General features: G+C 37.8%; 1 protein-coding gene across 1 annotated transcript; it reads right to left on the bottom strand.

The window, feature by feature from the left end:
* On the bottom strand, positions 1 to 18,506 carry LOC121862797 (CLK4-associating serine/arginine rich protein-like; the record flags this gene model as incomplete). The annotated part of the gene is given in 12 exon segments (XM_042361108.1): positions 1 to 388; positions 959 to 1,342; positions 2,151 to 2,338; positions 2,912 to 3,110; positions 3,959 to 4,064; positions 4,790 to 4,856; positions 10,992 to 11,034; positions 11,498 to 11,727; positions 13,467 to 13,575; positions 13,918 to 14,079; positions 17,458 to 17,805; positions 18,436 to 18,506. Coding segments are annotated over 12 exon segments (1,953 nt in total), but the record flags the coding sequence as incomplete, so codon positions are not given.
* Between the last annotated feature and the right edge of the window lie 237 nt (positions 18,507 to 18,743).

Genomic DNA, 18,743 nt, shown 5'->3' with positions numbered 1-18,743 from the left:
TTCAGCATTATACATGTGTTTGTGTTCAGCATTATACATGTGTGTGTTCAGCATTATACATGTGTTTGTGTTCAGCATTATACATGTGTTTGTGTTCAGCATTATACATGTGTTTGTGTTCAGCATTATACATGTGTTTGTGTTCAGCATTATACATGTGTGTGTTCAGCATTATACATGTGTTTGTGTTCAGCATTATACATGTGTTTGTGTTCAGCATTATACATGTGTGTGTTCAGCATTATACATGTGTGTTGTTCAGCATTATACATGTGTTCAGCATTATACATGTGTGTGTTCAGCATTATACATGTGTTGTTCAGCATTATACATGTTTAGTCATCAATAATCCACTAACCGTATTCTACCAATCCGACCTCCATCCTCCCTGAAAACATACAAGTATAAATTAATTTCCAAGTATAATGAACTTTTTATTATTGAATTAATAAATAAACCCAAATGGTATATTTTAATCTTTACTGTACAGCATCCTGCTTCAGATGAATAACTAACATGATCTATTGTAAAGATAAACCCAATTATAGAGGTTATTTAATGTGTTGGGACAATACTGTACAGCTTGATGAGTACAGTACAGTAAAGTAGAATACACTACTACATCTTATCAAAAGTATAATTAATATTTTGCTCCATCTCACTTAAGTGTTTAACCTTTACTGTCAAGACACAAAACAGGATAACTGTACTGTACTGTACTATGAACAGTTTTTAGTACAACAAATCTCCTATTTTATACAATATCTCACTGTCAGCCCTTCAACAGTTTGTGACTTATTCTTGTCTCCTGGTACACAACTTCTTAAGCTACACATTAATTAAACTTCTACTCTTATCAAGTCACTTGGGTATTGTATCACTTTGGCCCTTAACTTTATATATATTTCATCATATAAATGTTATATATTAATCAAACTGTAGTGTAATAAATCCTTACCTTTCTTCCTCACCAAAGTTCTGTGCCTGTTGTTGTCGTCTGGTGGCCTGTGAATTATAGTCCCTCTGATGACGTTCTCTTAACTCCCTCTGTTGGCCCTCTCTGTATTGATAGCTACCCCGGTGTTGGTAGTCCCTCTGGTAGCCGTGCTGGTAGTCCCTCTGGTAGCCGTGCTGGTAGTCCCGATACACCTCTCCTCTCTGGGAGTCTTGCTGCGTCCAGTCTCTGACCCGTTCGTGATCGCGGAAATTCTTTCTCCTGAAGGTGTTACCGCCACTGCCAGTGTTACCGGGGCCACTACCGCCGGAGGTGTAGTCCCTGCCCCTGCTTCTACTGCGACTTCTTCTGTTACTGCTGCTGGGGTGACGGTCTCTTTCTCGATCCCTGTGGGGTGGTTGTCTGTCAGTATGATCTGGCCTTATTATTCTGTTTAAGTTAATTTTCTTACCACCTATGATAAAATGATATAATAACTCTACAGCCAAACAACCATGACATGATCAGCCAGATGGACAGTTTAAGGTATTTTAAGCCTCATAAGGTCAGGTCAGATTAGGTTAAGACAGTACTGTATTGTTGGACAGTTTACAAGTATCTTCCAGGTTGTTTGTTTACAGTATGTAGTAAATATTTTGAATGAATGTAAAAGTCCAACCAATAATTAAGCAACGGGAACTAAGTAACCAATCACCGATCACTTTTACATTCATTCAAAATATTTACTACATACTGTAGTAAACAAACAGCCTGGAGTTGCCAGCTGTCTCCAGGAGTGTTAAAAGAATCTTTAATACATGTGTACAATAATTTATTACATTATTTCTTGTAGTGTTTGTTTACCCAAGTTGTAACAGTAAACAGTAGTCAGTTGTTCCATCTGCCTCAACTTGGTACAAACTATTAGAAGACTTTACAACACAGCTTTAATGTTTATATATATATGAAGAGTTTGTCATTTATTGAGTGAACTTATGAGACTTAAAATACCTTGAAGTGTCCAACAATACTGTACAGTACTGTCCTAACCTAACCTAACTTATCCTAATCTAACCTAACCTACCTAACCTGACCTTATGAAGCTCAAAATACCTTAAAGTGGTTTATTATTTCTGTCCACCATTACAGCACTGTGACTAAACCTAACCCAACCCAATCCAAACCTGACCTAACTCAATCCAAAACACTAACTAACCATCGACCTCCAGGGCTATGTGACCTCGACCTCCTTCTGTACGAGTCACGGTATCGTTCAGGTGGAGGAGGAAGATCCCAGTGTGACGAGGAGTTCCAGTGTCGGCCGTGGGTCTCCCTGTTCCACTCTGCCGGGGTGTTATGTTCCCTACTGCGTCTACCCTCTCCAGCCCACCTGCCTGATGAGCTCTGTTGATAATAAAATGAGTTTCACAAGTTAGTCATTTATATACATTACAAAATATATGAAATCTTATGAAAGGTGGTACAGTAGTTTACTATATTACATAATAAATACAGTATTGATATTATGAATTATATTACATAATAAATACAGTATTGATGTTATGAATTACTTGTAAATATATAAAAATGAGTTTCAGAGGTTAGTCATTTATATATTATTACAAAATATATGAAATCTTATGAAAAGTGGTACAGTACAGTAGTTGCCTATATTACATAATAAATACAGTATTTATGTTATGAATTACTTGAAAATATATAAAATGGGTTCAGAAGTTAGTAATTCTTAAACATTACAAAATCTTATGAAAGGTGATACAGCAGTTGACTATATTACATGATAAACTGGCATTAGAGATACATTATTGATAAAATTACCTTTAATAAAATATATTCTTAAAGACTCTTGTGGTCGTTCAGTAATATATTGAACCTGAAATATAAACGAGTTATTACTTACCCCAGAAAAGGAATGACACAATTGAAGCCAAACGAGCACACTTAACTGTCACCGACCTGCTTAGGAGGCAAAGGGGATTTTGACCGTGATTTTGATCTTTGGTGAGATCTTGACCTCTGTCGGGACTTGGATCTTGGCCGAGACTTTGACCTTGACCTCGAGCGTGACCCGGATCTAGAGCATGACCCCGACCTTGACCTCGACCCCTCGGAGCTTGAGTCTTCTCCTTGTAGGCGATGACGTTTTTCCCGCTCCCTTTAACACAGTAGAGAACAGTTAATGATGTACAGTTAATGATGTACAGTTAATGATGACCAGTTAATGATAATCCCTCCATCTTACACTAACATTTTTAACCAAGTCCACACACACACACACACACACACACACACACACACACACACAGAGCCAGCCAGGTCCCCAATTACTGCTGCTGGGTGCACAGAGGCAAATGGCATAAAGAAACTTGCCCACAGTTTCACCCTGCCTGGGGATCGAACCCAGGTCCACTCATTTGCAAGGCGAGGATGATGACCATTACACCACAGCTGTATTCCGGGGTAATGGTTAGCCAGTGCAGTTGACAAGTTGTCCAGTCTTCTCGGACTATTCCTCGACACTGGGTCATGCAGCTCGTTAACTTAGGGTGTGGTTGTTGGTGACAGCTTCTACACCTTAAACAAATTCACGCCTAAGTGGCTGTGGGGCCGGCCATGGCGACCATTATTATGATAAGTGTTAGTGTAGTATAGTGTATATAAGGAACTACAGACCATAACATATAGTGCCATAAATCACTGATATGTCTCAAGTATTACACTATATTACCCCCAAACTCTCTTCTGATCCTATAGTTAGAGAACCAATTAATAACCTGTACATAAGGGTGAGAATCCTTTAAAACAACTGTTATAAACCACACATTCCTTCCTGAACCAATTAATAACCTGTACATAAGGGTGAGAATCCTTAAATAAAACAACTGTTATAAACCACAAACTCCTTCCTGATCATTTTTCCCTCCATGATCTACCTTGAGGGAGGGAGAGATATGGTGGGCCTGATAGGTTCTCAAACAAGGAAGATCAAATATTATGTCTCACCTCCTTCTGAGTCTGATAGCCATCTCTCTCAGTTCCTCTTCCCTGTCTTGTCTCTCTTGTTCGGCTTTCTCTTGTCTCTCTCTCTCTAGACGTTTATCCGCCTTGACTGTGGGACGGATTTAGACGGATGAGTCACGGTCAATATTTACAAAAAAACGAGAAGAAATTTACTGGACTAAGATTCGTTTTATTTTATCAACAAGAACTTCTGGACATGATAGCTGTGTGGAGTAAAATGGTGGATGATAGCTGTGTGGAGTAGAATGGTGGATGATAGCTGTGTGGAGGAGAATGGTGGATGATAGTAGTGTGGAGTAGAATGGTGGATGATAGCTGTGTGGAGTAGAATGGTGGATGATAGCTGTGTGGAGTAGAATGGTGGATGATAGCTGTGTGGAGTAGAATGGTGGATGATAGCTGTGTGGAGGAGAATGGTGGATGATAGTAGTGTGGAGTAGAATGGTGGATGATGGCTGAGAGGAGTAGAATGGAGTTCTTGTTATCTAGGAATAGTTTCAGATTGGAATGGTACTTTTAATCATTCCAGAAGTTTTTGTTGAGTATCGTACATATTAGTACACTAAAAAGAAGTGACAATCTTTAAAGCAATGATAAAAGTTTGTAAGATCTTTCCTTTGTATTTCTTAATTAACTCAAATGGAAACTTATATAAGATATGCTGGAAAATGTAATATTTTTAGCACAATATTACCCAAAGTAATTTTGTTTTGCTTGGCTGTTTAAAGAAGTTAATACCAAAAATTATTCCCACGAGTTTATATTTCACATGATAAACTGAGACAGTAAAAAGGTCAAAGAAGGTCAACTCACACTGCTTCTTCAACAACGCTTGGGTCTTTCGCTTCAGTCTTTCCTGTGGTGTTAACTTTGGTCCATCCTGAAAGAGGGGCATCAACTTAATCCTGAACTCTCACCAAAGTCTCTGTTTTAGAGAAATTGTTTCATCATAAAGAAGTAGCAGGCATCACCAGCGGCCATGTTACTAATTTATATCTTGACGGTGTTTAGTGTTCGATCGCTGTCACTCTGTCTCCTATAGGCTTGATGTACAGTGGGTAAGACGACTATCTGTGCAGGTGGGGGCGGTATGAGACTGTGGATGATATTGGTACTATATGAGGGCTGTCACTAGTTACATGTAAAGACCGTGGATGATAAATATTGGTACTATATGAAGGCTGTCACTAGTTACATGTAAAGACCGTGGATGATAAATATTGGTACTATATGAAGGCTGTCACTAGTTACATGTAAAGACTGTGGATGATAAATATTGGTACTATATGAAGGCTGTCACTAGTTACATGTAAAGACCATGGATGATAAATATTGGTACTATATGAGGCTGTCACTAGTTACATGTAAAGACCGTGGATGATAAATATTGGTACTATATGAAGGCTGTCACTAGTTACATGTAAAGACCGTGGATGATAAATATTGGTACTATATGAAGGCTGTCACTAGTTACATGTAAAGACCGTGGATGATAAATATTGGTACTATATGAAGGCTGTCACTAGTTACATGTAAAGACCGTGGATGATAAATATTGGTACTATATGAAGGCTGTCACTAGTTACATGTAAAGACCATGGATGATAAATATTGGTACTATATGAGGGCTGTCACTAGTTACATGTAAAGACCGTGGATGATAAATATTGGTACTATATGAAGGCTGTCACTAGTTACATGTAAAGACCGTGGATGATAAATATTGGTACTATATGAAGGCTGTCACTAGTTACATGTAAAGATCAGATGATAAAATATTGGTACTATATGAAGGCTGTCACTAGTTACATGTAAAGACCGATGATAAATATTGGTACTATATGAAGGTTGTCACTAGTTACATAAAGATTCATGAATGATAAATATTGGTACTATATGAGGGCTGTCACTAGTTACATGTAAAGACCGTGATGATAAATATTGGTACTATATGAAGGCTGTCACTAAAGGTTACATGTAAAAAGACTGCGGGATGATAAATATTATACTATATGAAGCTGTCACTAGTTACATGTAAAGACTGTGGATGATAAATATTGGTACTATATGAAGGCTGTCACTAGTTACATGTAAAGACTGTGGATGATAAATATTGGTACTATATGAAGGCTGTCACTAGTTACATGTAAAGACTGTGGATGATAAATATTGGCACTATATGAAGGCTGTCACTAGTTACATGTAAAGACCATGGATGATAAATATTGGTACTATATGAGGGCTGTCACTAGTTACATGTAAAGACCGTGGATGATAAATATTGGTACTATATGAGGGCTGTCACTAGTTACATGTAAAGACCGTGGATGATAAATATTGGTACTATATGAAGGCTGTCACTAGTTACATGTAAAGACTGCGGATGATAAATATTGGTACTATATGAAGGCTGTCACTAGTTACATGTAAAGACCGTGGATGATAAATATTGGTACTATATGAAGGCTGTCACTAGTTACATGTAAAGACTGTGGATGATAAATATTGGCACTATATGAAGGCTGTCACTAGTTACATGTAAAGACCATGAATGATAAATATTGGTACTATATGAAGGCTGTCACTAGTTACATGTAAAGACCATGGATGATAAATATTGGTACTATATGAGGGCTGTCACTAGTTACATGTAAAGACCGTGGATGATAAATATTGGTACTATATGAGGGCTGTCACTAGTTACATGTAAAGACCGTGGATGATAAATATTGGTACTATATGAGGGCTGTCACTAGTTACATGTAAAGACCGGATGATAAATATTATTGGTACTATATGAATAAGTTGCTGTCACTAGTTACATGTGGAAGACCGTGGATGATAAATATTGGTACTATGAAGGCTGTCAATTAGTTATGATGTAAATATCTGGCGGATGATAAATATTGGTACTTATGAAGAAGCTGTCATCAGTTACATGTAAAGACCGCGGATGATAACACAGTACTATATGAAGGCTGTCACTAGTTACATGTAAAGACCGATGATAAATATTGGTACTATATGAGGGCTGTCACTAGTTACATGTAAGACTGTGGATGATAAATATTGGTACTATATGAGGCTGTCACTAGTTACATGTAAAGACTGCGGGATGATAAATATTACACTATATGAGGGCTGTCACTAGTTACATGTAAAGACCGTGGGATGATAAATATTGGTACTATATGAAGGCTGTCACTAGTTACATGTAAAGACCGTGGATGATAAATATTGGTACTATATGAAGGCTGTCACTAGTTACATGTAAAGACCATGAATGATAAATATTGGTACTATATGAAGGCTGTCACTAGTTACATGTAAAGACCATGAATGATAAATATTGGTACTATATGAAGGCTGTCACTAGTTACATGTAAAGACCATGAATGATAAATATTGGTACTATATGAAGGCTGTCACTGGTTACATGTAAAGACTGTGGATATGATAAATATTGGTACTATATGAGGGCTGTCACTAGTTACATGTAAAGTGGATGATAAATATTGGTACTATATGAAGGCTGTCACTAGTTACATGTAAGACCGTGGATGATAAATATTGGTACTATATGAGGCTGTCACTAGTTACATGCCGTGGATGATACTATTGGTACTATATGAAGGCTGTCACTAGTTACATGTAAAGACCGTGGATGATAAATATTGGTACTATATGAGGGCTGTCACTAGTTACATGTAAAGACTGTGGATGATAAATATTGGTACTATATGAAGGCTGTACTAGTTACATGTAAAGACCATGAATGATAAATATTGGTACATATATGAGGCTGTCACTAGTTACATGTAAAGACTGTGGATGATAAATATTGGTACTATATGAAGGCTGTCACTAGTTACATGTAAAGACCATGAATGACATAAATATTGGTACTATATGAAGGCTGTCACTAGTTACATGTAAAGACTGTGGATGATAAATATTGGTACTATATGAGGGCTGTCACTAGTTACATGTAAAGACCGTGGATGATAAATATTGGTACTATATGAAGGCTGTCACTAGTTACATGTAAAGACCGTGGATGATAAATATTGGTACTATATGAGGGCTGTCACTAGTTACATGTAAAGACCATGGATGATAAATATTGGTACTATATGAAGGCTGTCACTAGTTACATGTAAAGACTGTGGATGATAAATATTGGTACTATATGAGGGCTGTCACTAGTTACATGTAAAGACCATGGATGATAAATATTGGTACTATATGAAGGCTGTCACTAGTTACATGTAAAGACCGTGGATGATAAATATTGGTACTATATGAAGGCTGTCACTAGTTACATGAAAGACTGTGGATGATAAATATTGGCTATATGAGGCTGTCACTAGTTACATGTAAAGACCGTGGATGATAAATATTGGTACTATATGAAGCTGTCACCTAGTTACATGTAAAAGACCATGGATGATAAATGGTACTATATGAAGGCTGTCACTAGTTACATGTAGACCATGGATGATGAAATGTGGTACTATATGGGGGCTGTCACTAGTTACATGTAAAGACTGGCGGATGATAAATATTGGTATATATGAGGCTGTCACCTAGTTACATGTAGACCGTGGATGATAAATATTGGTACTATATAGAGAACATCACTAGTTGTAGAACCGTGGATGATAAATATTGGTACTATATGAGGGCTGTCACTAGTTACATGTAAAGACCGTGGATGATAAATATTGGTACTATATGAAGGCTGTCACTAGTTACATGTAAAGACTGTGGATGATAAATATTGGTACTATATGAGGGCTGTCACTAGTTACATGTAAAGACCGTGGATGATAAATATTGGTACTATATGAAGGCTGTCACTAGTTACATGTAAAGACCGTGGATGATAAATATTGGTACTATATGAGGGGTCACTAGTTACATGTAAAGACTGTGGATGATAAATATTGGTACTATATGAAGGCTGTCACTAGTTACATGTAAAGACTGTGGATGATAAATATTGGTACTATATGAGGGCTGTCACTAGTTACATGTAAAGACTGTGGATGATAAATATTGGTACTATATGAAGGCTGTCACTAGTTACATGTAAAGACTGTGGATGATAAATATTGGTACTATATGAAGGCTGTCAGTAGTTACATGTAAAGACCGTGGATGATAAATATTGGTACTATATGAAGGCTGTCACTAGTTACATGTAAAGACCGTGGATGATAAATATTGGTACTATATGAGGGCTGTCACTAGTTACATGTAAAGACCGTGGATGATAAATATTGGTACTATATGAGGGCTGTCAGTAGTCACATGTAAAATTTCAGGAGATCATATCGACCCCCACCTGCACAGATAGTTGTTTTAGCTACTGTACATAAATGACTCGCACACCGTCACCGAACACTGAAAATTAAAAAATATCCGTGACCCAAACATTACACAGCTGATGTAAACATAAAGCTCCACGTTTTCCAAGCGGTGAACCCTGGCTCTTGGGAGATGCTCGACCAACTCTACTCTCATTACCACTATTGACACTCTTTACTGTGTATCTGTTTCGTTGTTATTTACGTCGTTGACAACAAAATATTAAAACGATCCTTAACTAATGACCGAGTTCCAACTTTTAAAGGTTTATTTCATTATATTTGTATATAAGTAATTCTAAATCATTTTAATGGTTCTAAGTCTTTAAACCAAATGTTGTTGGAATTATTACCAAGTATTTTCAAATATATCAAACAGGTATTTTACTGTACAACACAATCCTGGCAGCATGACTGCCTATATCTCAGATTACCTCTTACTAGTAATAAACATTAATTTATTGATGAAAATAACAATAGCCAGACTGTATTGTGCCATAAATGACTTATATTAACTTAAATGTTGCTGAACGATGGAACAATTCTCCATTAACTACCCACACCTAACGATGGAACAATTCTCCATTAACTACCCACACCTAACGTTGGAACAAGTCTCCACTAACTACCCACACCCAACGATGGGACAATTCTCCATTAACTACCCACGCCTAACGATGGAACAATTCTCAAAGGGGGAAGTTACCGAAACCTATATCAAAACTCCTGACACTGTGGCTTATTGGTAGGGCATTTTCTACAGATACTTTAGTAGAGACTTTAAGAATATGGCATATTGGTTGGGCATTTCTTCCAGTGTTGCCAGATTGAGACATTGACGCAAACTCTCATAAACGCGACGAAGGCTCAGACAGACATCGAGTAGCCTGGTGCACTAAAGTATGCTTAAAGAGGTGTTAAATACCGTCGAAAAATGTCTATCCGAAGAAAGATTATTGTAAGATAAATAAATTACTACTTAATACCTTGAAACTACTATCTATTCTTGACAATATAAGAGCCACAATATTAGAGTGGTTCAGTTAGGACAATATCTCTCCTGAAATATCAAAACATTAACATTTTATTAACTTTACGAGTAAAAGAAGAATCGTATAGAGAATAAAAGATGTATTTCTAATTATCATGAGGTTTTAGAATGATATAAGAGGTAACTACCATAATAAAAAAAATAATTATCATGAGATTTGTGATATATAAAAAGTAATTACCATAATAAAAAAATAATTATCATGAGATTTGTGATATATATTAAAAGTAACTGCCATAATAAAATATAATTATCATGAAGTTTGTGATATAATAAAGGTAATTACTACAATAAAATATAATTACGATGAATTTTGTGATATATAAAAGGTAACTACCATAATAAAATATAATTATCATGAAGTTTGAGATATAATAAAGGTAATTACTATAATAAAATATAATTATCATGAATTTTGTGACATAATAAAGGTAATTACCACAATAAAATATAATAACCATGAAATTTGTGATATATAAAAGGTAACTACCATAATAAAATATAATTATCAGAAGCAAGAAATAAAATAAGTTTACATCAATGAGCCATAAGTACTATGATATAACATGGACAACAAGAACAGTTTCTTACTGACTTTGGCGATTGTTGAACCATTACCCACTGTTGTTGAGGGCACCCTGGAACAAGGCACCACACCATTAGTGACCACACCTTTAATAACTACACCACCACACCATTAATAACACCACACCATCAGTGACAATAAACAATCCCTCAGGTGACTTAAAATATTATGAGAATAAAATGTTTAAAAGTGGACAAAAATGGAAACCAACACTCTATGAGCTCTCTCTCTCTCTATCTCTTCATGTTCTCTCTCTCTCTCTCTATATATATATATATCTATCCCTCTCTCTCACTCTCTATCTCCCTCTCTCTCTGTTTCTCATATATTCAAATTGTTTCTCACCATTATAACCATTAGTGCATCTGTATAGCACCACTACTGTACTGTACATCACCAAGTTATACCAGATATATTCATAGTATACTCGTATATTGTACAATGAAAGTCTGAGTTATCTTACAAATTGTTAGTTTTGACACAAATTGTTAATATATAAAGTAAAGTCCACTTACAAATTGTTAGTTTTGACAGTAGTATTTGTAGAGTTCTGCATAGTCCCGGTACTACTGGTAGATTTACCATCTGACTCACACTCAGAGCCTGACTCAGAGTTACTGTCTTGTCCCCTGCGACCGTAATAACGGCGGCACGGGGGTGATGGCAGCTTTGTCAGTGGGTCTGGCGTACCACTACTGCCACCAGTGTGTTGTACTGGAACTATAGCCCCCTGGGTGGTTGTAGTCTGGAACAATAGTACGGTACAAAATGAATAAATATTATAATATATAAATAATTGTAAACATAATACTGTACTCTACTGTACTCTATAGTATTTCCACGGTAAACTGGTCCATAAGCCACGCCCCCTGCTTCTATACTAATAGCTGATTGGTTCATAGACAATTCAAACAGTGTTCACCATTGGCCAGTAGACCTGTTGTTAGCTAAAATAATGTTAAATATCTCGACTATCAAAATATAAATTATTTCAAGACATTAACACTTGAGAGACGATGTTAGAAAATGTTAGATATTTATCAGAAAAGATCAATATAAATACACTCAGTCCAGGGAGGGGGGGAAGACGCTCAGGGGAACCAATCAGGTTATAGGTATAGATGAGGGGGCGTGGCTTATGGGACAGATTAGTCCAAACAAATTAAAATTATCATCTGTAAACAATAATTTTCTTCATGTCAGACTGTAAAGTAAAAGGCTTGTTTACATAGTATAGTAAACCCTCCAGTTTGGCGACTTTCTATTTGGCGAATTACAAGTTGGCGATCAAAGTTCTGTACCCTGGTCTCCATTATGGCCACTAAATCCACACCTTTGGCCAGAGTTTGAATTTAAACGTAATCACAACTAATGTAGAATAATTTCAAGATAAATCACCCTTAATATTATTGGTGAGTATTAACCCAACAGGCAGCCATTTTGACCGCGGTTCAGTACACATTCCCGCTGTTTGTTTGAGCGACTCTGGCCTTTTGTGTACCTTTTTTTACTCCCTCTCGCTTGGTGCCGTGTTCTCGTGTGGATTAATGGTCTCAAAAGTACCTGGGGGAATTGGAGATGATAGTGGTGGTGAAAGACCGTCTGGGCGGTTCAAATGATGAGGTAAAAACAAGGGAAAAAAATTCTAGTAAGTATTGAGTTGAGAAGAAAATGAAAAAGTAGCCATTTGAGGATAAGAGAAAGACGGTGGATATGATTGAGCTTACCAAAGGACTTTTAATATAAAGGCTTTAATCTGGTGGTGGAGGCTTGGGTAAAGAGGCCACGATCGTTAGCCTTCCTTCCCCAGCCCCAGATACCAGCTAAGTCTACATTAAGCTTCTCAACTTATAATTTAGGGGCCACGATCGTTAGCCTTCCTTCCCCAGCCCCAGATACCAGCTTAGTCTACATTAAGCTTCTCAACTTATAATTTAGGGCCACGATCATTAGCCTTCCTTCCCCAGCCCCAGATACCAGCTTAGAATACATTAAGCTTCTCAACTTATAATTTAGGGCCACATCGTTAGCCTTCCTTCCCAGCCCCAGATACCAGCTTAGTCTACATTAAGCTTCTCAACTTATAATTTAGGGGCCACGATCGTTAGCCTTCCTTCCCCAGCCCCAGATACCAGCTTAGTCTACATTAAGCTTCTCAACTTATAATTTAGGGGCCACGATCGTTAGCCTTCCTTCCCCAGCCCCAGATACCAGCTTAGTCTACATTAAGCTTCTCAACTTATAATTTTAAGGTTGGTTTCTATGTTTATGTTGATTAATTAATCATTCATTCTCTTTCATCAATAAAATATAGGTTATATGTGGGTTCGTTTTTTCCCATTGGATTAAGCCCACTGATTTGGCGGGGGTTAACAAGGCACTAATTAGTCGCCAAACTGGAGGGTTTACAGTAGTTATGTAATACTGTACTTAAAGTTAACAACACTAACTACTTACCTAACCAACTACAGGCTATTAACTCACCTCAGTGGGGGAGAGGATCTTCTTATCAATACTCTTTGACCTGCTGTGTGACTTTGACCTGCTGTGTGACCTTCTTCTAGTACCACGACCTCTCCTCCAGGTGTGGTGCCTGTAGTTAAACATAGAACGACATAGTCAACACAGGTAGTTAAACATAAAACTGTGTGTGAGAGAGAGAGTTATATCAACAATGTTACTACACAATGACTCATCAAGTGCCTACCATACCTACCATGACTTATCAATAATGACTGACTCAGACCCCAAGAGGCCCTCAATCATGATGGTTAGGTTAGTTCATGTCATGTTAGGTTAGGTCAGGTCATGTTAGGTTTGGTCAGGTCATGTTAGGTCTGGTCAGGTCATGTTAGGTCAGGTCAGGTTCTATGTGACCTTAAACTGGTCATGATAAACAATATCTTACAAACTATCAGTGGTTATTGGCACTGACCTGTCTCGTGACCTGGACCTGGAGAGCGACCTGCTGCGTGACCTGGTGAATCCTGAGTGCCTGGTGTGAGAATGGGAGCGAGAATGTCGAGAATGTGACCTGGAATGACGCGACCTCTGCCGACGACGTGACCTCCCGCTTGACCCACTCCGAGAACGCGACCTGTTTCAACCACTGGACGTTAACTTAACTATCTCTTAACTGTTAATGAGGTAGTTTATAGTCTTTAATACATTGTTAGTTTGTATCTGTACCTACAAAGACCCCTACATAATAATACTGTACCTACAATGACCCCTACATAATAATACTGTACCTACAATGACCCCTACATAATGTTAATACTATACCTACAATGACCCCAACATAATAATACTGTACCTACAAAGACCCCTGCATAATGTTAATACTGTATCTACAAAGACCCCTACATAATGTTAATACTGTATCTACAAAGACCCCTGCATAATGTTAATACTGTATCTACAAAGACCCCTACATAATGTTAATAATGTATCTACAAAGACCCCTACATAATGTTAATAATGTACCTACAAAGACCCCTACATAATGTTAATAATGTATCTACAAAGACCCCTGCATAATGTTAATACTGTACATTAGAAGACGACTACACCGTACTACACTGAGCTAATACACACAGCCATTCTCTCCTCAGTACAGTATCAGGATTAAGTCAACTGTTATTATAATTTGGTTAAGTTCAAAACATTAATACATCTTTAAACAATATGATATAATTAGAGACTATGGTAATATGATAAGAGACTATGGTAATATGGTAATCCTCGAAGATTTGGAAAAAAAATTATTAGATGGTTTTGTGGTAAGTAGCCACCCTAAAGAAGCATTCCCAAAACAAGGTGAAGGTAGTTTTAGGCTTATAGTTTTTAGGTTACGTTAGGGTTAGGCTAAAAGTTAAATGTCACAGACTAAATTTAACAGAATATAACTTTCATTGCCGTAATCCTTGCAAGATAGTGAATAATTTGAGTATAGACATTACATATTTTGGCCTAAAAGATACAAATATTACTCCATTAGTGTAGTACATTGAGTACAGTAATATATTACTCAAAATTATGGCTTTTTAACAGAAAAAGTCTGTATAAACTAACCACAGTAGTCAGGATATAATGTATTGTATTTTTTATTTATTTTTTATACATTTTATACATTTGTCGGAAGATTAAGACAATCAGCTTTTCCAGACAGGTGTCCCCCCCCCCCCATTTTAGTCCAAATCTTCGGGGTTTACAGTAATATGAAACACCAAATGGAACAGCGACTTTAAACAATGTCAATAATACCCTAATGAATCACCGGTCAAAAGTCAGACTATTGAACAAACATCAAATGTCACGTCAATACCCCGGGAGCGTACGGTAAGACCCCGATATAACGAGCTGACTGCGAGGTAAGGCCGAGATTCGTTATGTCGGGATTTACCGTAATCTAACCTAACCCCAGGGGTGATTATTTACGGTGAGATAATTCACAAGATGCTAGGATTTCCCCCCGGCCCACTTACCATATACCAGGCTGCTGCCGTTGTCAACATCACCACTTAACATAGTCGTTCGGTCACATTAGGCCATTATGAGTTTATTATGTTATTAACCCATTATTAAACAACAATAATATAGACTTTATATAGTAATCATTAACACTATAAATAGACCAGTTTACAGTTGTGGGTAAACACCAAGAAATACATTCTGCCTTGTTTGTAGAGTGATACTATATATATAATTTGTAATAATAGTTTAAACTCCAGCTATAATAATTAAGATAAGTTTATTTCTCTAAACACAGGGCCGCCATTCAAACACCGCTGGGCTGCAGTCTGAGGTAGTAGAAAGGATGGCCTCTTCAGACACCCAAATGCCACGTTCAGGTAAGTTTTAAGGGTGTTTTATTATGGTCTAAGTCACGGACATTTGGTAATTATTGGATGGATAAATAAGCAATAGAGGTTGGGTCTAAATGGGACTGCCCAGTATGGCCAGCTGCAGTGTCCTCCATTCTTACGGACATAAAAAACTCCCATGTTCACACCAACTCAGCCGTCATGTACTCTTAACTGGTAGACTGTCTCTTTTTTTCAGTGCATTTACAGAGTATATCAGTACAGTACTAGATGGAGATAAGAGTCAATTTAGAAGTAATGACATAGTCTAGACTTTGTTTTGATAATGCTTGTTAAACATGACAACATAGTGCTGTTATTGTTTTGATGATTCACTAATGAACCACTGGGATATATCATCATTTATATTAATTAATGGGTACAGTTTTACAATAACCACCATAAGTATTTTGAGGTTTAGATTCGAGAGATAGTCTATATTGAGTAAATTATAAGTTTTGGTCATTCTTGTACTTACACATGCAGAGTATGTTTTTTTCCTGATGGTTTACGATGTGTTGTGAACGATTTAGACCTTCACTTATAACAGAAATCACTAGTTTGAGTTACTACCTCCCCCCCTTACTGGTGTATGTTTAGCTAACCTTATAACTCATCATAACCTAACCTAACCTAACCTGTGATCTGTATTTTCTTATGCGATCGAAAAATGCTTTGCGACAGAAATCCTGTCGAGACAATGTGTCTTATTGTTTAAAGTACTTAATCCCATAGTTAGAATCTTAAGGTTCCCCAGATGACCAAAACCAAAATGATACCAATATTGTTTGGAATGTTTATACTATGAAATTTGTTGCATGGGCAGCTAATATCCATTAAATTAGTTTATGTGTTTAGTAATATTTATATATTCAAAATAGTATAACTGTGTTGCACAATAAAGCACAATTAATTATACAGGTATAATAATATTTATTTACTGAGCCGATCAGCTGAGAAGGTTGGACAACTACAGCTGGCAGCCTCCCGCTGGGAAGCTCACCCCAACCAGTAACGTCACAACCAATCACAGAGCTTTTCGCAGGCACGTGACTTTTTAGCAACTATATCCCATTATTGACACTTTTTAGCCCAATTTAATTAAAAAATAATTACGGTACCATAGTGACTTTAAGTGTTTCCTTTACCCATTAACCTACTTTAAGTGTTTCCTTTACCCATTAACCTACTTTAATTGATTCCTTTACCCATTAACCTGCTTTAAGTGTTTTGATACATCTATTGTCTTCAGTGGTCTGGCAGCATCCAATATAATCCACTGTATATTATTTAACACAATAAGTTCACCATACAACATGAGCCTATGTGGCCGAGTGAGACATGATGTCGACTTGGCCAAGAACTAGTGGCTGGCAGGATATATGTCTGATGACCCCAATGATTATGTGGTGGCCCAGCGAGACATAATATCAACTAGTGGTCGGCAGTATATATTATCTGATGACCCCAATTGATTATGTTGTGGCAGAGTCAGACACACGATATCAACTAGTGGCCGGCAGGATATATGTCTGGACACATGGCCGAAGAGACAAAAAGAGGAAGCCACGCCAGGGGGGTTTAGCCACCTGGTGGGGGGGGTTACCGACCGGCTGCGAGGCGAATGACGCCGTTTCTTAGAGGACGAGGAGACGTGGCCGGAGACCGTGGCGTGGTGGGGGCCGGAGCCGCCCGAGTGCTGACCTCCTCTAGCCGCTCCCTCACGCGACTTCTGGTCCCACCGGTTCTTGCGTCGGTCACGGACCGTACGGTCGCCCTTGGGTAGGATGATCACCCCGGTCACCCCCTCATCCTCTGTGCCCAGGCCGTCTGACTCTCCCCCGAAGCTGGTGATGAATTTGATGGTGCCGGCCGCTGGGGGCGTGGGAGAACGAGACTTGGAGCGGGAAGACGACCTACGGTAAGGTGCGTACGTCGGGCTGGCCCGGGCGGCGTAGCTGTGAATATAAACGATGGTCTTGATTACAGGCTGGGGAGGGTTGGGTTGAGTTGGGCTTTGGTTAGGAGAGGTTAGGTTTGGAATTGCTAACATACACAAAAGTATCCTAGCAAAACCCATAATAGTTAGGTTAGTTAAAGTTGGGTTGGGTTGGTTAGGTTAGGTAAGGTTAATAGATGCCAACATACACAAAAATATCATAAAAACCTAAACTAACCATAACCTAACATAACCTAATCTAAGGGGCGCTGGTGGTAGAGCGATACCGCTCTTGCCTCGCAAGCAAGATGTCACGGGTTCGACTCCCAGGCCGGTGGAAGTTGTTGGGACACTCTTCCTCGCCCCCTTGGTCCCTGTTCACCTAGCAGCACAGTAGGTACCTGTTGTAAGTCGAAAGTTGCGAATTCGTATTCAGGGAAAGTTGTTGGAGCTTCCAATAACTTGATGACATAAACCATTGACTCTCCAGGCTTCTACTCCCTTAACTCATGAGACATAAAGGCAAGCATGAACTTAGCATGTTTCCCTGTTGGGCGCTGTAAACACTTCACCTTACACAAGGATGTAGGGAGGGAGGTGCCCCCCCCCCCCAAAAAAAAAAACTAACCATAACCTAACCTAACCATACCTTGGGGGGCTAAACTTCCTGTCCATGTGTTTCTTCTTCAGAGCTCGTCGTTCCTTACGAGATTTTCTTCCCTGGTAAAGAGAAATGATACGTTAATATACAAAGGAATACAATTACAGTAATACAGTAAAATAATACAGTATACAGTAAAGTAATATACAGTATACAGTACAGTAATATACAGTATACAGTACAGTAATATACAGTATACAGTAAAGTAATATACAGTATACAGTAAAGTAATATACAGTATACAGTACAGTAATATAAAGTATACAGTAAAGTAATATACAGTATACAGTAAAGTA

The sequence above is a fragment of the Homarus americanus genome, unplaced genomic scaffold (genome assembly GCF_018991925.1).
Source record: "Homarus americanus isolate GMGI-L3 unplaced genomic scaffold, GMGI_Hamer_2.0 scaffold42657, whole genome shotgun sequence".
NCBI classification, from domain to species: Eukaryota; Metazoa; Arthropoda; class Malacostraca; order Decapoda; family Nephropidae; genus Homarus; species Homarus americanus.
The sequence above is the reverse complement of the archived record's forward strand: the minus strand, read 5'-3'. Positions and strand labels throughout refer to the sequence as shown.